General features: G+C 37.5%; 3 protein-coding genes across 10 annotated transcripts; 1 reads left to right on the top strand and 2 right to left on the bottom strand.

The window, feature by feature from the left end:
* Nucleotides 1-5,493: 5,493 nt before the first annotated feature.
* On the bottom strand, nucleotides 5,494-9,428 carry LOC147869943 (uncharacterized). Of its 7 annotated transcripts, none has more exons than XM_087335114.1 (4): nucleotides 7,170-9,428; nucleotides 6,793-6,964; nucleotides 6,573-6,664; nucleotides 5,494-5,917 (listed from the first exon to the last, which is right to left on the bottom strand). In XM_087335114.1, exon 1 carries the CDS (start codon nucleotides 9,246-9,248, stop codon nucleotides 7,251-7,253), a length of 1,998 nt encoding a protein of 665 aa, XP_087191240.1. In that variant the 5' UTR covers nucleotides 9,249-9,428; the 3' UTR covers nucleotides 5,494-5,917; nucleotides 6,573-6,664; nucleotides 6,793-6,964; nucleotides 7,170-7,250. The 7 variants fall into 7 exon arrangements, with proteins under 7 accessions (XP_087191240.1, XP_087191264.1, XP_087191224.1 ...); XM_087335138.1 differs by having other exon boundaries at nucleotides 6,793-8,803; nucleotides 8,946-9,075; XM_087335098.1 differs by having other exon boundaries at nucleotides 6,563-6,664; nucleotides 6,793-9,428.
* A 1,585-nt stretch (nucleotides 9,429-11,013) lies between these two features.
* On the bottom strand, nucleotides 11,014-18,175 carry LOC147869942 (uncharacterized). Its single transcript, XM_087328673.1, has 10 exons — nucleotides 17,024-18,175; nucleotides 15,517-16,731; nucleotides 14,310-15,329; nucleotides 13,757-13,798; nucleotides 12,377-12,453; nucleotides 12,200-12,287; nucleotides 12,029-12,112; nucleotides 11,825-11,923; nucleotides 11,456-11,554; nucleotides 11,014-11,361 (listed from the first exon to the last, which is right to left on the bottom strand). The coding sequence occupies exons 1-10, from the start codon at nucleotides 18,173-18,175 to the stop codon at nucleotides 11,233-11,235; spliced, it is 4,005 nt and encodes a 1,334-aa protein (XP_087184799.1). The 3' UTR covers nucleotides 11,014-11,232.
* Nucleotides 18,176-19,729: 1,554 nt separating this feature from the next.
* Nucleotides 19,730-21,249, top strand: LOC147869941 (uncharacterized). 2 transcript variants are annotated; one of them, XM_087335072.1, is made up of 3 exons: nucleotides 19,730-19,874; nucleotides 20,007-20,240; nucleotides 20,400-21,249. In XM_087335072.1, the coding sequence occupies exons 1-3, from the start codon at nucleotides 19,776-19,778 to the stop codon at nucleotides 21,147-21,149; spliced, it is 1,083 nt and encodes a 360-aa protein (XP_087191198.1). In that variant the 5' UTR covers nucleotides 19,730-19,775; the 3' UTR covers nucleotides 21,150-21,249. The 2 variants fall into 2 exon arrangements, with proteins under 2 accessions (XP_087191198.1, XP_087191206.1); XM_087335080.1 differs by having other exon boundaries at nucleotides 19,736-19,874; nucleotides 20,075-20,240.
* The last annotated feature ends 406 nt before the right edge of the window (nucleotides 21,250-21,655 follow it).

Raw genomic sequence — 21,655 nt, 5'->3', positions numbered from 1 at the left:
TACATATATATGTATATGTATATGTACCATGCAATTAATTTGGGGAGGTGACACTAGTTCGATCGAAAGAAAGATTGGAAAGTGAGTGTCCGGTCGCAAAACATGGCCATGTACACACGATCCCACTTTCGAACCTCGTGACTCAATGCAATGCGAAGAGTTAGATAGTTCACATGTTGATGGCAATGGCCGATGGCAGGGAGTCTTATTAGGTCATATGCTTACACACGATGACCATAAGTTGTACGTACAGAGGGCTTGGTGGGCCCCTGTATCTTTTAGTCCTCATTCGAGCGCTTCGCCTCAAGACTGAATTGAAGATTAGATGAACAAAATAGAAAGGCTCGACCTCCAGCTCCAACTACAGCTCCAACTGCAGCTCACTCACCTTGTAATCATCGCTCCAAGGATTTGCACATTTGCCACTTTTGTTTTAAACAAATTTGTAACAATTCATTGGCACCTTAGCCAATTCATTTGTAACAATATGTAACTCATTCGAAACGAAAGTGGCTAAGGTACCAATGAATTGTTACAAATTTGTTTGAAATGAAAGTGTTTACTTTCATATGGTGGGGGTTACTCTTGCAAAATTTCTAGTTGGTTCAAGAATTTAGAAGCTTGATGTACAATGGATTTAAGAGACTTTAGGTACTCATCCCATTTTGAGGTAGGGAAAAAATTGCACACAACTTTACTTCAAAGTGTTTGTATGTCATATATGACCTTGGTTCGTAGTCCTTTGCTGGCATTGGTTCTCACTCATGCTTGATCATTGTATGAAAACTCATATATTGACCCTTATGTGATAAGTTACAAGTCTCTTAAATCCATTGTACATCAAGCTTCTAAACTTACAACAAACATAGAAGGAATAAATAATGACAAGGTTAAGGTCAGGTTTTTGGGAGAAAGATATTTGCTTCAAGGCTAATTACAACTTCTCCTTCCCAACAATATTTGCCTTGTGATTGTTACACTCTAGGTGGTTCTTATTCATGTCATATTCTTGTTTGAAAGAAACCTTAGAAGCCCTACCCATGCTTCAACTTGTTCTTGTATGATTTTCTACATAAATGTTTTGTTTGCTAGGCTTTATCTTTTATTGATATGTTACTATGGCTGAACGTAACCACTTTCGTTTCAAACAACTTTGTAACAATTCATTGGTATCTTAGCGAATATTCACTAGATTCCTCGTGACATACGAAATACAAAAACCTAAATTTCAAAGAGACACTTGCACTAGGTGAGAAAACAACAATGTTTCTCTATATCTAATATATGAGCTATATCATTTTGTACAGAAGGGGATACATTGTGAGAAAACAAATTGCAAGGTCAACATATGACAACATTATTTCTAAACGGGATAAGTTGCTAATGTTGATGTAGGGAGAGGCAAATAAGCATAAAGACCATGGTAGAGGTATCAATTCCTACATGTCACTTGTATAAACTCCATATCCACTTATCTATTGAGTAGGACCTCACTTTGTTCGATTTACTAACTATTTAGGAGACACAAAGACTGAAAGAGCACTCCTAGTACACCATCATCTTCTTGGTGTGATTATTCTAGAGAATTCTATCTTGTTAGTCTTTGACTTTGGAGTTTATAGGTTTTTTTTGTTGAATTTCTCCCACACAATAGATCCTTCATTGCAACACATTCTAATTTTATCCTACAATTTGTTTTAGAATATGGGCCCTATGTTCCACTTATAAATCCTTTCCTTTCGGTCCATACTCCAAATTTGTTTCATCATTTAAAGATGCAGCAAGTGTGGATTTTGGAATATCATTCCACTATGCAACTGAGACAACTTGAAAAGGCTTTCTTATCATCATGAAGCCCACATGCAATTGATGTTTTCATCCTTTTCTGTTGCACGTACGGTATGCACTTATTTTGTTTCTGTGTATGAACGTTTATTTGACTCTATTGCAAACCGTGTAATTCTACTCATATTAACCTGCACTTTATGCTTGTTGCCAATAATATGAACCATAATAATTATTTTGCATCGATTTGTTAAATCTATACCCTATGCATATGGTACATTTCATAGTAAAGTTGAAATAAAATCGTATCTATACATATACATGCAATTATAATATACCAACTTTTTTTTTTGTCGATCTTCTTTTATGAAGCAAGATATTTATATACCTTATCATATGAACGTCCCTTAAGGTTAGAAATGAACTGTATGGTAAATTTATGCAATTCTCCCTCCACATAGCATAATTTTGCATAACATGACATAGGACATGCAAACGTTGCGTGGTACACGCGCTACAAAAAGAATCTTTTGAGTACACCTTCAAACTACTATATGTCTTGGATGAAGAAAGTAAAAGTCCCAACCAAAATAAGTATCATTATGTTGCAAGTGCAAGCTGATTTTAGTCAACGTCAAACCAAAGATGCATTTGGCTACATCAAAACTATAATTGTAGTTATTTAAAGGTAAAAGCACAAGAATATTTCCAAATTTTTAACTTTTTACTAGGATGCCCGAATGCCCTAAAACTACCATAAAAGTCATGGTACATTTTAGGTGGCACAACTAATCATCCTAATTATTCACTACTTGTGGTTAAGCTTAATCAAATGTTGATCAAGTTAGTGAAGGGGGTATTAAGTTTAATTAAATAACATTTAAGTCCAATTAAGTAGTGATGTCTAATGTTTATTTGTCATATATGAAAGTTGAGGAATATTCTAGTAATTTATATAATTGTGGATGTCTCAAATTTCAATAATCTATCAAATATAGGGTGCTAATAGATGTTTTTGCATAATTTAAAAGTAAAGATTCTCATTAATGTTCGCACTATCCAATCTTCTTTCATTTCGGCACTAATGGGTACTAGTTATTTGATATCTCTAAGTGTCAACATAAAGTAACAAATACTAATATGAATGAAGCTTGGCATACATCCAGGTATTGATTGTGACCTTATACTTTGTCGATGTGTGTGTGCATGCTTGTATAATTGTGACATATGCATCTGTGCACAAAGATGTGACAAGGACATGAATTCTAAGCATGACTCCACTAGTTTGACTAGTGAAAACTACTTTTTATTGTCACCATCACTCCCCAATATATAACTAACTTATTTTCAATTTGCCAGAATATTTCAAGCATCTAAGGTTTCTTGGTATAGTGGACCTATGGCCTAATTTAATTATCTTTCACACACACACACACACACACACACACACACACGAAAAAATTAGGGCACACAAAAAACCTCACATGTGGGCAATCTCTCAAAAGGGAAAAGCACAAGGATTCACCTCAATAACCATACACCTTGTTTTTGTGTGTGTACATCCTGAGCCTTGAAACTTGAACAAATATAATTAAAGTCATCAATTGTACCCTATGCCAAATGCACGATGCATAAATATTGGCCATAACAAAATGAACATGCAATGGCTAACCCTACATTCAACATGAGAATTTAGCATGAATCTTAAACAAACTAATCTGCATTTGTGAGCATCATGACCTCACCAACCAAACCATTCTACAAGGGCCTCTCTACATGAGCCTTTAGTTTATTTACAAATGTTAAGGCTCAACCTAGTGGAAAATATATCAGAATAAACCAAAACTATTTGAACATTAATCGAAGTAGCTCATACAAAGAGGAAAGGATATCATCAACAAACGTTGAGCCACAAACTGCTTTCCCTAGGGAGGTAGAGACCAACAATTTCACTATCCAAAATCTGTTTGATCCCAAATGTGTGAGCATAGGATGATTTAGATTGGAAAATAACAAAGGGGTTAGGTGGCACCATTGACATTGCAACCAAGAGGCCCCTATGGTTAATATTGAATTGTGACTAAATGCAATGTTTTCAAATAAAGATATGTCAAATATGTGTTTCTTGAAACCATTTGTATCACACCACCATTGAACAAAAAATTATGGTGGCGTTATATCTACTTGTGAAAATGAGAGACACCATTTGTGACTGACTCCAATACATTCCATAAATTGTGATAATAATGTACAACTGTTATGGTCCTAACATCTTTCAATACTTAAATTTGAAGCATAACAATCTTTTGCACAAAGATTGAGCATAATCCATGAAAACTTGTATTGTTTAATGTATGGATATGGGTAAGTTGAGAAGAATAGGTTGAAACAATACTCCTTGGTGTTTAGTAGCTTAAATAGTCTTGTAGAATCTACCAACCATAACCATAAAGCCTCACGCTTACATAGTTGCCCTCCAACCTTTGCAATCCCCTTGAAACCAACTCACATGTGACAAAACAATACAAAATCAATTGTTTAGAACATTGCACCAAATTAACAATAAAATAGTAGTGGGATATCTACATGCAATATGACATAACAATTAACTTTATGGAGTCATGACTTGCACAATATTTGCATATCCAAGCTCATCTTCAAATATATACTCTCATTAGCATTTTGTTAGGATTGATAATAAAATGACACTAGATTTTGACCATACCCACATGCTAGTAAGCATACTTTTTTTTTTTTTTTTTCAAGAAAGATATACACCTTAGTATATTACTTGAGAAATGTACATATATAAAACAGAAGGAGACATTTCATCTCACCTCTATTGTAATACAAAAGCTAATACCAATATCTGATCAAATAGATGATATCATATAAGAAACGAATGGAGCACAATCTACAAGCTATGCAATAAAAAAGTTGTATCTGAAAATATGTGGGTATAGTCAAAATTTTGACTTCAACTATTTTCTGATGCTACCTCATGCAAATTATGTGATGTAAACATGAAGAATGTGCCTGTAATAAACTAATGGGCTCATGTATGTACGGTGACATGATTCTAAATCCAATATCAGGCAAATTATGATCAAGGAAGAATGTGGAGAATATAGATTCGAAGTAATGAGAATGATAATTCACACATTCCCATCCATGAAATCATTGGAGAAGTCTGGAACACAGATCTCCTAGGAAAATCCCTATTGAAGAGTCCTTTAATAAGTACTATTGTCCTACATCTATATTTATGTTGCAATAGGGTTTGCAAACAAGGTGCTCCTCACTTGAGGGAAACCCATTATCTGCACTATGATCAATGAAACATTTGTATCTCTCCAAAAGAGACCCTTGTTCAACACCTTGATCCTGTATTATTATTCTTATCTAACTACAATCAGGGAATCAAATCTTGTAGCATGTGTGATTGATTCCTCATGATATTGATTTACTAAAGCATCTACCTTGATTGCATATAGACCCTCATTAATATATAGAAATAGCTGAAATTTTACAACTGCATCGAAGATTGTCCCCAGCCTGTTGATACAAACAACTCATAAAGTACAGATTTGAAGAGTAAATGCCACATGATCATTGGATCAACCACACATCATCTCAAATACATTGAAAGCCATTCATTACAAAAGGAGTTCTCAACCCATATCTTCATTTTCCTCCATACACATACAATAAAGAAATGATTTTTTTACTCAGTGCTGTTAGAGAGCATTCTCATCAAAATTGACCAAACAATGCCCCTTCTGAGCTTCAATTTAAATCTACCTTCATACATAAAAAGCTTAGCTCTTTTTATTGACAAAGATCTCATTTCCAGACTGTTATTGATAGACTTGTTTTGAATTAATGAATACTTTTTTACAATCGATAATAGAACTATTTCTTGAATAGCTTTTATTCCATTAGCATTTAATCGACCACTTCTTGAATAGATTTTTTCAAGGTAGAGTTACTGTTGCACGTGTCCCTACCTAGACATCCTGATTGTCACCCAGAATGACAGGACTAATAAGACATTGAGCTTCCAATGTGGAAATGCGGCAAGAAACATCTTAGCACCGAGCTTGCTCTAGATGCAACCTTTTCTTACTTCTTCCTAGAACAAATGAATAAATAAAATTTCATTTTGCATCTAACAGGGACAAAAAAGCATGCACAATGTGTAGTCCTCCGTGCATCCAAACAAAAGAAAACGATGAGACCCAAGAATATGTAAAAGAAAACGTGTTGGAGTCAACCGAGTATCCCAAGAAAAGGACATTTTATGTTAGATCACAACAATGACAATGCTGTAGTGCAAAAAGGTTATCCACGTCCAAATCATATTTAAATATGATGCTTTATAGATTTACTTAGATTACAAAATTGTTTCAAAGTTGAAATTATAATACATTCAGATACTGATGCTTTAAATTTTGGTTTATGTTAGGAAACAGTTTCGGGGTTTTGGTTTTTCGAAGATGAAACCACAGAAACGTTTCTGGAGTCATGACACAAACACTAAAACATTAAGAGAAATAAAGGAGAATCCACCAAAGCAAACAAATCAAAAAAGAAAGAGAAGACGACAAACCGAAACACACAGAAACGTTTCTTGAGTCATGACACAAACACTCAAACATTAGGAGAAATAAAGGAGAATCCACCAAAGCAAACAAAACAAAAATGAAAGAGAAGACGACGAACCGAAACACAGAGAATATGCACACTAGCTAGGTGATAAACTAACAAGCAAGCATACCTATACTTACTTTGTGACAACATTAAATCATTGAATTCTACTCCCCTTCCTCTTTCGTGACCAATTGATCTGAAATTTGTAGCTTGTTCAGCCTTTGTCTATCTGCAGTCAATACACAAAACATAAGGCATAAGTGTTGCATTAAGACCATTTCTAAGTCTAAAATATTTCCAATGAAATCTAGAAAAGAGTTCTTAACTATTTAAATGCTTCAAGAAAAAAATGCTTACATGGAATGGAGCAGCTTAAGAAAACTTTGGAAAAAACTTTTGAGCTCTTACTCAATCAAAATGCCGTCACTAGACTGGTTGGATGAAATAGCTCATACCTTTCTACTCTCTCATATATATATATGTGGGGATCGATAGACATAGTTATCCATCCTGGTGGTCTGAAAATAACCTAATAGCCATGAAAGAAATCAGCTAATATGTTAGAATCGAGACTGTATGTTCTAGATTACTACAGCAAACACAATGTGAATTATTGACATGTATAAGCTCATAGAATGATATCCTACCATGTTTTCTAAAAGTTGACTACTCAGAACAGCACATATAACATGATTTGCCCTTTTCTTAGATGGGAGAAGAAAAAAGAATAATACCTGAATAAGGATTACCTTTCATATGGTTACATGCATTTATTTTCTTGAGTAATACAGTCTTGGAAAATTGCCTGCATATGGCTAGGCAGACATCTTCCCTTGAATACGTAACCCTGACAAAGCTATCATAACCTTATGCAACTCACCATGGCTCAACCAAGTGTGAAGAATTTTCATGCCTCCTGACATCGGCTTGAAAAACTCACGCGTCATCATCCTCTCAAGAAGCTTTATTGCAAGTGAAAAAGCACCGCATTGACAGAGGTAAAGAAATGCTTCTACAAATGACAAAATCTGTTGTGGAGGAACTCTATCCATAGATGTGTAGAAAAGAGTGATGGCACTAGAGAAATCGTTTTCATTATAATCCCAGTCCTTCGAGGAATCTATGGGTAAAATCTTTTCATTCACCATCATGTCCTCCAAGACCTTATTTGCCATATCAAATTTGCCTTGTTCACAATATCCAAGTATCATGTCATAAAAGAACTTTGCATTAGGATAGAAACCCGCCCTCATCATTGCTTCCATAACGGTATAAGCATCCCCTAACCAATCCTTTCTATAAGCAGACCCTATAATCACTTTATAAAGAATGATATCAGGGACTATCTTGTTGTGAGGAAGTCCATTGAACCACTCCATAGCTTCTTTGATGTATCCACCTTTACACAGTCCATCTATCACTGCCTTGATATTTGCAAGATCCAGTGTGCTAGACGTGTATTTGATCAGTTCTATCATTACTTCATACGCTTTTGAGAATTTACCCGATTTGGAGAGACCATTTATTAGAGCTCGGTAAGTTATCAGATCAGGAATGCATCGATTGCATAGCATATCATCTAAAATTGTATGTGCCAAGTCAGCCTTATTGGTCTTACACAGACAATCTAGCAACATTGTATATACAACAGTGTTGAGAGGGATTTTCATCGCTAATGTCTCTACCATGAGTTCAAATCCCGCTTCTAACTTATCTGCCTTATAGAATCCATCCATAAGGACTCCATATGTAATAATATCAGGAACACATTCTCTCTTTTTCATCGCAAGAAATGTACTCCAAGCTTCATTGGTCTCATGGGTCTTCATGCATCCATTCATGATTATTGTATAGGTATGAACATTTGGAAAACAACCAATCTCTTGCATTAAGTGAACAATTATACGAGCATCGACCATTCGCCCAACCTTAGACATTCCATTGATCAAAATGTTGTAAGTAATCACTGTTGGAATACAACCATTCCTCATCATATTGCCCATTAGAATGCAAGCTTCATCTACTTTATCTTCTTCACAAAGACCCTCCATCAGAGTGTTATAAGAGACCACAGAGGGTGAATATCCATTAATAACCATCTCTCGCAACATCAATGATGCATCATTCATCCTTTTTGCTTTCAGAAGGCCATCAATTAGAGTGTTAAAAGTATATGAATCGGGAGTCGGGCCAACTTCAAACATTTGGCTATATAGTTCTTTCACTCGGTTCCATGCTCCTTTCTTAACGTAAGCATTCATGAGTGCATTATAGGTCAAAGTGTCAGGAATACACCGAAAAGCTCTCATTTTGGCAAAAGTAGACCAAGCTTTGCGTGTTAAACCGGCTTTTCCATAGCTCGAAATGACTATATTAAAAGTGGTGGTATTCAATTTACACTTATCTGATCTCATTGCAAGCAAAAGCTTCTCTAAGAATTGAAATTCTTCAGCATAACCAACAAGCTTGAGTATAGAATGATAAGTAACAGAGTTATGTCTAAAACCTACCTGTTTTCCAGCCCAAATGAAGAATCCAACCGACGTATGAATATTCTTTATCTGTTTAAGGGTTTCTTGAACATGAATCGTAGTTAATTTACCAACTACAACATTCTTTAGCATTTGTTCTATATCACCATCCCAACATCGATCCTTCAAAACACTGCAAATTGCGTGTATCTCTTCTTGTATGTTAGTTTTTACGACACTCTCAGATATCGGTTTGACTTTTGAAATGATGAGCTTACGCTTGTGTTCTCCTTTTCCATAGCATCTTAAATGTTTGGATTTGTGAAGGATTGATGCTGCCATAGCTAGTTTCCTTCTAGCTGTAGAAGGACAACCGAAGAAACATTAACGTTATATCAGCACGTACTACATTTTCATTCACGCAATGTTAGGAACCCTAAAACACTGCACAGAACAGTTAGAAACCCTAAAACACACTTAGTGATTGAACAGGAGGGCTGGAAGAAAGGTCAAGATTTAATAGAAAATATTGTTCTTTATCTCCATTATGCCCCTCAGCTCTGCTTATTTCCCGAAATGCCCTTGGTTAAAACCTTTGGCAAATAGGAAATTGCTGAAATAAAGCCAATAAATTGTCCGTAGAGGGGCTCGCAATGGCATTCAGGAAGATAACAAAAGCCTCGGGGAATCTTGGGAAATGAAGAGAAAACTCGAATATATTTCAGTCTTTGTCCTAAAATTAGATAGTAGAAAGAAATGGATTCTTAATGAAGTCGTCTTTGGAGTTATATTGGTTGGACACTTCTAACTCTTAATTAGAGAAATGGGGTCCTAGTGCAAAAGGTATTTTTCAAATTGATTGACATCTTCCTATCACAAGTAAAAACAGTCTCATATTAATTTATGAGCATTGCACATATGCATAACATTTGGCTAGTGGCAAGATTATGTAATTCGTTTCGAATAAATGATACTGTATGCAACGCCAACTTCATTTTCTCAAGCATTTTTAATACAAGTGTAGTTTGTTTGTAAGTCGCATACAAACACTTTGTAGTTGGGACATTAATGAAATGAAAAAGCATGGCATGTAGATGGCCCACAATATTGATATTTGATTGGTTGGGGAAACATTGGAACTCTTAACCCATTTGAGTTGATATTGTTATTTTATTGGTTGAGATTGAACCTCAACCAAGTTTCACGAGATAGAATGATGTTTGATAAGTTGGTGAGGGAATGATGAATGGCCAATAACACTTCTTTGACCAATTACATCTATGAGAAATATGCTGAGAAAATGAAGCCTTCAAAGGCTTCCAAACATGAACACTAAATATTTCCCATACAAGTAAAACATTACATAGCTAGGTACAAGGTTTTTGATATAATTCAAGAAAACAAGTTCAAAAGTGTAAGATAAACTATTTTCACGAGTACTACGATTTATAAGACAAACAAAAGGCAAGTTCATGAAGAACTAATAAGCATTTCCCGGAGAAGGCATTTAAAGAAATTTAACAAATACACTACTTTTATATGAGAAACAACCAATTCTAGAATGCAATATAAATGATTAAGAACAATGGACCCAATAGTTACAATCTGTCCTTCATATTGCACATTTGAAGTGCCCATGTCACTTGAAACCTCACATAGATTTGATATTAGAACTATATACGGGTGACCACCAAATCATATATAGGATGCACAACATATCTAAGCACAAAATACCAGTGTGAAGATTATACGAAATGATAATGGACCTTACCATCTATAGCTCAATGTAGGCCATGTATCGATAAATATGCATGACCAGAGATGCCTTTGAAAACTTTGCCTCCTTCAATAAAAACTATGATAATAGTGCAACATTATTTGTGCTGTCCAATTTCTTCTCCATAAACAAAATTTGCATTTGAATCTTCTAGACTTGTAGTGCTAGATGTAGGCGATACTAAAAATTCCCAAATAGTAACAACATACAAATGAATACCAAAGTGTATGTTCCCCATTGAGGCTCTATAAACAATAAACACGAAACAAGAGTAGAAGTGAAGCTTTGCAGGACAGATCTCAATGTTTGTATTTCAAAAGGCTGTATCAATGTGACCAACAAATTTATCTTACATAATTTCTTATTGATTTGATGACATATTCACCATCTCTGGTGTATTTTAGTACAAAATTTCTCCAGCAGTGCTGGCAGCTTCCAGCACTTTCTGTATATATATAGCTATGCAATACAACATATTGTATACAAAAAATGTATAATGATGAATTTCTCTATTCACAGAATGTATAACAAGAAAATGACGCTAACATACTATCCGGATGTATCGTTGCCCTTTAAAGACCTCAAAATTTCTTGCAAGAACTCTAACGTTTGAGTATAAGCAGCATCATCCTTGTTAAGAGGTTTACAAGAATTTACATGGTCACTACCATCAAGAACCTGCAGGAGTCCAATATAAAATAAAATTCATTAACCCGGCACCAAATCTCTGCTTATATAAAATAGATCAAACGTTCTACTTTATGTAGCTTACCACAAGCTTCCCAAATCCTGGGTATGCAGACTCAATGGGCACAACCTCCATACGTAATGCCCATCCTCCATACCCTTCCACAAGTGGAGTGACCTTTGTCTAAGAATATGAATAAGTTCCATGAATCAACAAGTTGTCCCATATATGTACATACATGTTACATTTCTACAAATACATACATATATATTATGGACATATAGGTATAGAAGTATACATTTATATGTGGTATATATGTATATATGTTAAAAGGGTGGCTAACCATAAGTGGAAATCTACAACATTATGTACAAAGGTAGATATCACATATATCTATACACATTAAGTGTTACATATAGAACTTCATTATGACAATAATGATGAATGCCAGACCTCGCTGAAGCTGAGAACTTCTAGGCCACCTTTGCTCAGAGTACGGAAGAACTGATTAAGCTCATCTAGCCGTGCAGAACCACTTCTAAGCTCGCTCGTCTACGATATAATCATAGGATATCCCACTCAGATTATGTAATTGTACTCACATGGCTGACCAACAGGAAAAAGCTTCGTTCTATAATACAAAACTCTCTCACTTACTGAGGGTGATGGCCGTATGACAAAGCCAAATCGCCACGGCATATCAGCAAGCTTGCTACCAAAATGCGGACAGCTATAAAACACCTGAGACAATTATGGAGATAAAGAGTACTTTTTTAGCATCTAAAATCAAGCATAGTAGGGATAAAGGGAGAAGCCTAATATACATACTACACCAGCAGTCTTTTTCAAAAACTTTGAGCATTCTTTATCTTTTGCAGCTTGCATCAGCATCTGTTTTACAACTAAGCCTCCCAGGCTAGCACGCATACAGGAATTAAGCCAATTAGATTTATGTCCCAATTGTAGAAAAAATGTAGTAAATTGATTAACTCTTGTTCATCACACCTGTGAGTTATAAACACCACAGGTCGTTCTCCAACTCCAGCAGCCAAAAGCTTCTTGAGAAGTACCTCACTCACTTCCTACAAAAGAAACTTAATAATTTACTCAAACTATAATCTTCCCTTCAAAAATGTAGGTTTCATTTCTCTTCTCTCCTTCCATCTACTGTCTTTATTCTTTGAGTGGACTAGTTTTATGAAAATATGTTAGCAGTATTATTTCCTTGACCAGCATAATTGTTATGCTCCTTTTTACAAATGCCAACCTATGGGCGAACAAATCTTTTAAATTCAAAGAACATTCTCTATGAATATATACAATTTGACTTATGAAACAATGCCATACCGAATTAGTAAACAGCAAAGAACATTCTCTATGAATATATACAATTTGACTTATGAAACAATGCCATACCGAATGAGTAAACAGCCATTGTAGCAGGACTGGATTCAGGTTTATATTTATAACCCCATAATATGAAATACTATGGTGGTTTAAAAATTGGGAGAGTACGGAAAGATATACACAGCTCTATTTCAGTAATGTTAAATCTCGCCTATTTTATAACTGCTCCTATCCATATGTAAATGATGGAATCCAGACAATTTCTATCAATTCCACAAAATCAGCTAAGATTATTTTTTTCTAACTTTGGTTAATGTGTAATCCCCTCCTCTCCCTCGGTTTCTAAACCTCCATGTGCCTGATGGAATCCATTATCATCTCCAGGTATAAGAAAAGATCTCACTGCTTCCCACTTGATCTCTCTAATGGTATCCTCCTTTACTCATGCTTAAGGTCTCCAGCAATCAGTCACCCAATACATGTAATTCAATCCGTCACTGTTTACTGATCTATATCCAAGAATATTCTGAATCATGAATCATTTTTACTCTCTCTCTCTCTCTCTCTCTCTCTCTCTCTCTCTCTCTCTCTCTCTCTAGTGAGGTAGCTATGGAAAGAGCATTTTTTACTTTTGCAGCAGCAATCATGTAGGACACCGCCCAATGTCTTCACAAAGTCTTTTTCATTGAAAACTATCCCTTCTTTATCCACACAAAGAATATGGCATCCATGGATCTATGTTGATTTTGCCTCCACCCTTAACAAGTACCTCCAATCAAGGTGCAATAAGAATGTATGTATACAGAATTATGGGTCAAGTTCCATTTGGCTTCAATGCCCTCTATGTTGATACAAATGTCAAACATAAGATTTTGGAATGAAATAATGGAGCTATTATGATTGTACATAGATTGAACATGTTTCATTTCGGTTTCCAAGTGCTGCAGGAGAGTTCAAGATGCGACCCAAAATAGAGTTTATGAAACAAAGTTTCTGCAAGACAAAAATTCTAATCACCACGTCAAACAATTTGCTTACTTGTAAAGGTAATGTTGCACCAGACCATTCAGAGAGGTTTGTCTGCAGAACCCCAAACAGAAACAAAATAGTTATCAATGATAAATAAAAACATGGTTTTATGCATTAATAAGCGTTGTTAATGCATGAAACTTTTCAAGATATCAAACAGAATTTAATAAATCTTGCCTGAAAATAGTATAGCTTGAATATATCTACTTAAAGAATGATCGATATTTTTTACCTTGACACAAGATATGCAAAAAAGTGTACCTCCCATTAATAATGGTAAATCTAACATACTCTTTCCTTACAAACATCAAGGGAAATTGGAAGCCAAGCTCCAAGTTTATGATGCCATCTTGAGGACCAATCTGTTCAGGTCTCTTTGTTATATCAACTACATAATTTCATTCTTTCAGAAACAGGATTAACAGGTCCTATGACTATGGCATCACTATGAGATAGTATTTCGAAAAGTATTGTTAAAAGTATTGTTAAAGTTGTTTTCTATGGCACTCTTGGTAACATTTGTCGTTGGAAAGAAAAAATTATCAAATAATTATATATGCACCTTGTATTTTACAGTCAAAAGACGGCATGTTGGAACATCAGTAGCTAGCCATTGCTTTGGCCAACAAGTTCCTTCTCTCCCTGAATCGACATCAATCTTTTCTACCAAACCTGCCGTAACTGTAGCAGCTTTATCATCTGTTATGCGCCAAGTCTTGAAAGGTCCACCACAAAGACCATGCACAAAAACCACGTCCATGTCAAAATCATTCAGAAGAGCTTGTTCCTCCTCATTACCTACCACATCTCCAGCTGCTTCTAGTAGCTTCTCTCTGGTTGACAATCTCCAAAGGGGTGACTCTGTATTAACCAGAAACACTCTGTCTTCATAGTGAGGCCACGGTCGCTTTTCATGCCTTAAATTCTGAAGGTTATACAGTGCAAATCTGTTTACAGTGTCTACATTATACAGTGTTGCCCGAGCATAGCTGCAAGTTTTCAAGTCCTTGCAATTAGGTATTCGACTGCGAGAGCAATCCTCTAGCCATCTATACCAATTTTGGTCATCTTTTAAAAATGAGGACGCCAATGGCTGTAGAGACAACATTGCCAACATTCTCAAAGCATGTCTGCGAAGGTGAATGGATGGAGGCATCTTTGATTCTGGCACATACACAACATCAGCACTTTCTTGCATAACACGCTTTTCTTCAGCCTGATTTAATGGCATATCTGATTTATCATAATCATCATTGAGCATAAACCTTCGTAGTAGATACAGAGCCCCTTTTTCTAGCATCTTTATCTGGTAATTTTCTTCGTCTGCCGATAGTTCTGCGAGCGCTTTCATAGCCTTCGCTGATACATCAGCAGCATTAACAGGTGTAAGCTTTGCTTTTTCTTTCCTTGTCCCCTTCGGAAAAGAACGAAAAATATCTAACTTTGCGAGATCTTCCCATTCTAGTTCAGATCCATTACTGGTTGGTTTCATATCAAAAAATCCATTAACTTCACCCATTGACTTCCACGCTGCCTTTGCCACTTCATTAGCTGCTTGTGTTGCCACCTGCTTTGATCGATTCTATGCAATGTGCAATTGGGTGAAAAGGTACAAAAAAGAAATCAGAAAAAGAGGTGCGCATATTTAATAACAAATAAGAACTCAGGCATAAAACCATTTCCTTACAAACCAGAAAGCACAAATTTAGTTTAGTTAGGGATGATTGACCTGTGAACTAATCCTCCTACTGCAAAGCAACAGACGATACCTGGACAAGAGCTTTAGATTTGCTCGGAGCCACCTCTGTCTTCGTCATGTTTGGTTCAACACCATTAATTATATCGAAAATTATCATGGCAAGCCAAGTTTGGGAAAGAGGAACACCATCGACACCAAGTTTTTCCAATATATCATCAAGAATTCTCGCTGCTGTCAAATGTGTTGTATCTTCAAAACTGTCATGAAACATCCAGTGAAAGAGAATAGTACACCATTTCTTCCCCTCCTGAGCAGAAAAACCTACACCATTGAAGCTTAAGATATCAAGTACTTCAGCTATCACTCCTTGCAAGTTCGCATTTTTAGATGTTTCTGTAGCAATTTCCCGTAATGTAGAAAGACTCTCTCCTGAGACAGATTCTTGCATCTTCACGCTCCTCTTGACACAAGAGTAGAATGAATTCAATGTGATCAAGGCAAGTTGCATATCCTCTGTTTCACAGACCTCTCTTGCTGCATTCAGCAGTGCATTTCCCCATTGAACCACATAATTCTCATATCCATTCTCCACTATCAGGCGTGATGTAATAGCCCCATGCCACTTAACTGTACGTTCAGGTGCCATTATAGCCGCCAAAATTCCATCCCCATTCTTATCAAGCTCCAATATCTTTTCACAATTTGCACTTGACATGTGCGCCCATGTCGCTATGGCCCAAGCTGCCAATGGCACAGCAACATGCTTTCCCTGAAGATCATCCCATAGTCCATGGGTCTTCATACTTCCTTTCAAATTTTTAGGATCTGTGGCATTTAAACTCAGAAGTTTATCTTTTGGACCTGACCCCTCACTATCCTTATTTGAATTCCACCATTTATTTCCCCAGTAGGCATATAGAGTCCAAATATAACTTTTTTGATCATTTTTATCCGTTTGATTGGTTTGTTCATTTTGGACATCAACCAAAGTTTTTTCCTCTACTATGGTCCCTCCAACCCCATTCATTGTACTGCTATCATATCCCTTAAATTGGCTGTCATCCTGACCCTCATCCAAATGCAGTCCTCCCTCCTGAAGAACCTTCAAAGCTGCTGATACATCTTTCACATCAGCATTTCTAGACAACTTTGGCTGTATCCCATCTATATTTACAGTTTCGCAGCTTGATGTAATGATGTCCATTATGGCCGCAACTAGCATGCTCCGACCCCTTGTTCTGCTGCTGTTTTCCTTTAAAAATTCCAGATCATTTTGCTTTGTTTTCTGAATGACCATGTCAACAATCATTATTAAATGCATAACTTGGCTTTCTTCAATGGATCCTATACGTAAGTATCCAGGACCTATTTGCACATGCTTAAACCTAAAACTCGTTTTCGTATTTAAGGAGCATTGAGCTTTAACTGAAGCCTAAATTTTCCCGAAAGGTTGTACGAAACAAACTCAAAGAAATGCCCAAGGTTGTAAAAAAATATGTATAATATATCAAATACATAAATAGTTTGAGTAATTTTATCAATGTACTCGAAATAATCGGTTTTTTGTGATATTTTACCTTCTGCTCAGCATCAGACTGGATTGGTGCACTAAAAAGCAATAAATGATATAACGCCGATGGTCGTTGAAGTAACTCCTCACAAGTAGTAGCATCCAACAGAAGGTAAGATATAGCTCGGGCAGCCTCATCTTGTATCATTCTCCATTCGAATTCTCCGTGTCCTACAGAATCCAGTAACCAATCCACAACCGAGCCACCATTCGCGTGCAGCAATGCTTTTCTTCGTACACTATCGGAACTTAGCAAGTCAGCAAGCAAGGAAACTACCTTCAATCTCCACCTAAGAGCATATTCATTAGCATAATCTTCCCCTTTTGAAAAGAGTATGACTTTCAAGCATCGGATTAGAATCATGGTGTCTTTCGCAGCATCGAATAATTTCGCATATGATGCCGAAATTGCATTGCAAAAGGTGCCATAACATGTTGATATCTTTCTCCAAGCATCCAAGCTTGAATTCCAGGCCTCTGATACCACATTCCAAGGAACAGGCAAAACGAAGATGCGATCGTCACCTTTTGAAGGATAGATAGCAGCCACCAAAAGTAGAAGTATAACCACTCCAGCTACTCCACGCGTATATGCTGAAACAAATCCATTCAGCTGCAAACGTAATGGATCTTCTCTTGCAGATGACCTTTTCTTACCTATGAGTAACTGTTCTTCACGAGAAAGTAACTGACTTCCACCCAAAACTGAACCGTTTTCGCCTGAAAGTGACCTAACTTCTCCTGAGAATAATCTATTTTCAGCTGATAGGAGTAACCGACTACTTCCTCTGGGAACTAACAGATAATCTCCCGAACTTGATTGATGCTCGCTTGGAAATGAACGATTTTTGGCCCGTCCATGGGAATCGAGGGGAAGAACATCATCAGTTATCAGATTCTCGCTTTCATCGTGTGTTCTGCTAGGGGCATCGAGATCACCACTGCCAGATTTGAAACTTCTTCTTGAAAGAGCAAACAGGGCAGCGGGGAGGGGGAGGATTTGACCAAATTGGGCGGAATCTGAGGCAGAGGAGGGCCTTGCCAAGGAGGGGCAGCAACAAGTATGGTCTTTCAACGGTGTTGAAGGAAGAAGGAGAGTAGGGTGTGAGGCAGGCTTGGATGAGCTCTGGCTCCTCGTTCTCAGGAGCAGGCGAAACATAGTCCAAAGAGGTGGTTGATCATGACAGGTACCAATTAAGACTCAGCAGCAAATACAGATTGCCAAAAACAGGGCTTTCTTTTGTGTGTGTGTGTGTGTGTGTGTGTGTGTGTGTGTGTGTGTGTGTGTGTGTGTGTGAAAGAGAGAGAGAGAGAGTGTGTGTGTGTGCGTGTGTGTGTGTGAAAGATAGAGAGAGAGAGAGAGTGTGTGTGTGTGTGTGTGTGTATGTGATAGAGAGAGAGAGAAAGAGAGAGAGCATATGCTACTGGCGATTCCTTGAGTATATGCTGCTTTGTTGTTCTTTTTGGGACGGAAAGAACGCAGCCTTTACATAAGAGGGCTCTCCAAAACGCTTACTTATAGTGTACTCCGGCCCAGTGCGCTTTTCGGTCGCCCGTTTTCCTGCACCATCCACTGGTTCTCGTACTCTCCCTGTTGTAATCCCTTTTATCCCCCTCGTGTTCCCGCAAACATTCGTGAATGGATGGATGTATGCATGGTTTCCCATTGATGGAACAACAATCCAATTCTTCCCATTGATGGATTGATCTCCTTTGGTTTGTCTTTGGACCACCTCTTCAATGTGACTTTGCATTGTGGCACTTTCGCTCTTGCGTACAAATTGAGATAGCTCCCTCTCAAGCATATGTATCTTAGTTTTCACTAAGGGCGGCAACACATAGTTGCTTCATGCTAACGTAGGAAATTTTCCTAGACCCACATGAGACACACAAAAACGTTGATATTCACCTTCCATCCTCTACATCTCCCGTCCAATCAAAATCACATTATATTTCTTGTAAGCCGAGAACTGTGTAGAAAAATGGAGTTTGAACATGCCAACACTCATGCGAATAAATAATGTAAGAGACAAATATTGTATAGATAGCAAAGCATTAAAGTGTGAGCACAACAATGGAGTGGCGATTTAACAAAGTTATATGCTCATATTGTCCTCATTAGTAGACGTTTATGCAAACCATCGACGCTAACCTTTATGCATATTATCAATTTTAATACAACTTCTCCACAAAAGGGTATCGACTAATACTGTCGATATTCAAACATGTGCAAGTGTTCAAAGTTGTCCCCACGATATTATGGACCATTTCAAATATTAAAGATGACTATCAACTCATCATACACACTAGACTTTCCTTCGTATATAACCATTCAAAATTCATTTTATGCTTTGCGCCAATCCTATGAAAGAATTAAGTGGACAATATGCTTTTGTAAGTAACCCCATCCAAACAACAAATTCAAACTCGAAACACGTGCACGAAACATTCCTTTAGAACTTGGATCAGTTATTGGTCAAAGGTAAAGTGGCATGCCCTATAAGGTGCTTTATCTGAGATTTTGATGGAGTGGAGTGGAGTGGTGAGGAGGAAGGAAGTTAAGCGCAGGTATCAAGGAGTACGTGCGAAAAGCAAGACCGCATTGAGCCCGGCGGGGTGAGTATGTAATGCGCGAGAGCAAGTGTCCCGGACAAACAGAGAGAGTTGGTTGGCCATGGGAACTCAGCTCCTTATTGATGTGTGTGAAAATCATCCTCTTCTAACAACCCCAAGGCCCAAGGGGCAGGGGAGGGGAAGCTATGGAGAAGACGAGAGTGGCAAGCTTCCTCTCCGTTGGCTGCGATGTAATGGCAGCCATCAACTGCACTCATCTGCTTGTGGCGCATGACCATTCTTCTGTAAGTCTTCCCTCTTCCAATTCCATACATATCAGAGTGATTTGAGATAGATAGAGAGAGAGACAGAGAGAGACAGAGAGAGACAGAGAGACCAATGTCTTTGATACACTTTGACCTCCATATTTCATGAAGTGTGAGCTTGTTGAGCTTCCCCAAGGCTTGGCGGTATGCACCGAATCCCGAACCCTTTCGTCGAGTAGCATCGATGAGACGATAGCTACCAATGTCATTCCCTCTCTTATGTGCGACATCGAATTCGGGTCGGTCTTCGCGGATCCAGTTCTTGTGGAGTGGTTTCTCAGTGCTTCACATCGCATATTTCCTTCAAGGCTAGTGGAACTCAAACCCGACTTAATCATCACACAGGTAATTCATATATCTGTGTTTGTGTGCAAATGTATGTATATATGCATGGATGTATGTTCTTTAAGAATCACACACATTCCATAATCTACTACTACAAGAAGAAGAAGAAGAAGAAGAATGTGGTGCATGGAACTAAATTGTTGTTGCGGGAACCCACAGCTTCCTGAAGGGGCGAGAGTGGAGGCGGTGGAGGGAGCATTGGAGGCCGTTGTAGGGAGGAAAGTGCGAGTGGTGTGTATAGATGTGAGATGCAAATTCGAAGGGATCTGGGAGGTGACCATCATGAGAATCGCACGAGAATTGTTAAGAGCCAACGAGAACGATGGGAGACTTTTATCGGATGCTCGAGAACTGATTCGCCTCCTCGAAACGAGGATAAATGTAGTTATAGAGATGTGTGTTGGCCGGAGGTCATCATCGAAAAATAAGTTGGTGCTATGCTTGCAATGGGATGAGAAATGGAGCCTTTTCCAATGTATGAAGCATGCAATGGGTGATTGGGTGTCGGATCTTGTGAGCCTCGTAGCGGGTGAAATGACATATGTGGATGATGAGCACAAAGGCTTTTTCCATCTTGACGCCATCATCTCTTCTATAATCACACCGAATCCGACAACTCCCATATGGCTACATAAGCTCGTCCTTATCATAAAAAACCCTCATTGGAACTTGGAACAAATGCATGACCATGTGCTTTGTGACAAACGCTTTGATAATCTCCTCGAAGTCACGACAACCTCCCCACGTTCTCTCCACTTAGTGATTGCACACGGACCTCGGTTTTTGTCTCGGCCTAGCCCTTTCGTAATTGTGGAATCCTTGGAAACACTATGTGAAATTCTTCACCCTGAAAGCCAACCATTTGGCCATGAGGGTTCTTTGTGGTGTACAGTTGAAAGGACTGAGTGAACCATGAGATTCTATTGGTGAGGCTTGTTAATTTTCAAGCTCTTTAGGCCCTTGTCACACAACATTGAATTCCAAATGGTGAGATTCCACTACTAATATATATATTATTGTTCAAGGCTCAAGCTTTCTTGTTAAAAAAGCATTCAACACCAAATAGTGTGAAGATTTGTTTGGAATTTAACACCATGAGATTCTACCGCTTACACGTCCTTTGTTTCCAAGCCATCAAGCCTATTTGACAAGACATTGAACTCCAAAGCGTTTCTTTTGAAGTTTAGCCCTCATTCCCCCCCTCATTTTGTATGTTTTTTTATTGTGGTCAGATCTTAAGTAAGCCTTTTTTCTATTACTAATGTCTTATGATAATAGGATTATTACAAGTTTTGCTTTGTAAAGCTTGTTTAGGAGTTTCATCTAGACAAAATGTTGATAGGATGACATTCTCATGGACAACTCACATGCTATTGGCTTGAGTCGCGAAACAAAAGTTGAAACTAGCTTGTACA

The sequence above is a fragment of the Azolla caroliniana genome, unplaced genomic scaffold (genome assembly GCF_043228905.1).
Source record: "Azolla caroliniana isolate FFs.n. ecotype wild unplaced genomic scaffold, voAzoCaro1.0.p SCAF_1, whole genome shotgun sequence".
Classification (NCBI taxonomy): domain Eukaryota; kingdom Viridiplantae; phylum Streptophyta; class Polypodiopsida; order Salviniales; family Salviniaceae; genus Azolla; species Azolla caroliniana.
Note: the sequence above shows the minus strand (reverse complement) of the source record. Positions and strands in the feature narration are given on the sequence as shown.

Excerpts from the sequence above, each read along its gene's own strand:
- LOC147869943 (XM_087335098.1), bottom strand. The coding sequence starts at position 9,248 with ATGGCAGCATCAATCCTTCACAAATCCAAACATTTAAGATGCTATGGA.
- LOC147869942 (XM_087328673.1), bottom strand. The coding sequence starts at position 18,175 with ATGTTTCGCCTGCTCCTGAGAACGAGGAGCCAGAGCTCATCCAAGCCT. Across the intron at positions 12,288-12,376 it reads GTGGTGTTTATAACTCACAG|CCTGGGAGGCTTAGTTGTAA; the intron begins GTGTGATGAACA and ends TATGCGTGCTAG. Across the intron at positions 11,362-11,455 it reads CAGGATTTGGGAAGCTTGTG|GTTCTTGATGGTAGTGACCA; the intron begins GTAAGCTACATA and ends GGACTCCTGCAG.
- LOC147869941 (XM_087335072.1), top strand. The coding sequence starts at position 19,776 with ATGGAGAAGACGAGAGTGGCAAGCTTCCTCTCCGTTGGCTGCGATGTA. Across the intron at positions 19,875-20,006 it reads TGGCGCATGACCATTCTTCT|TGTGAGCTTGTTGAGCTTCC; the intron begins GTAAGTCTTCCC and ends TATTTCATGAAG. Across the intron at positions 20,241-20,399 it reads CCGACTTAATCATCACACAG|CTTCCTGAAGGGGCGAGAGT; the intron begins GTAATTCATATA and ends GGGAACCCACAG.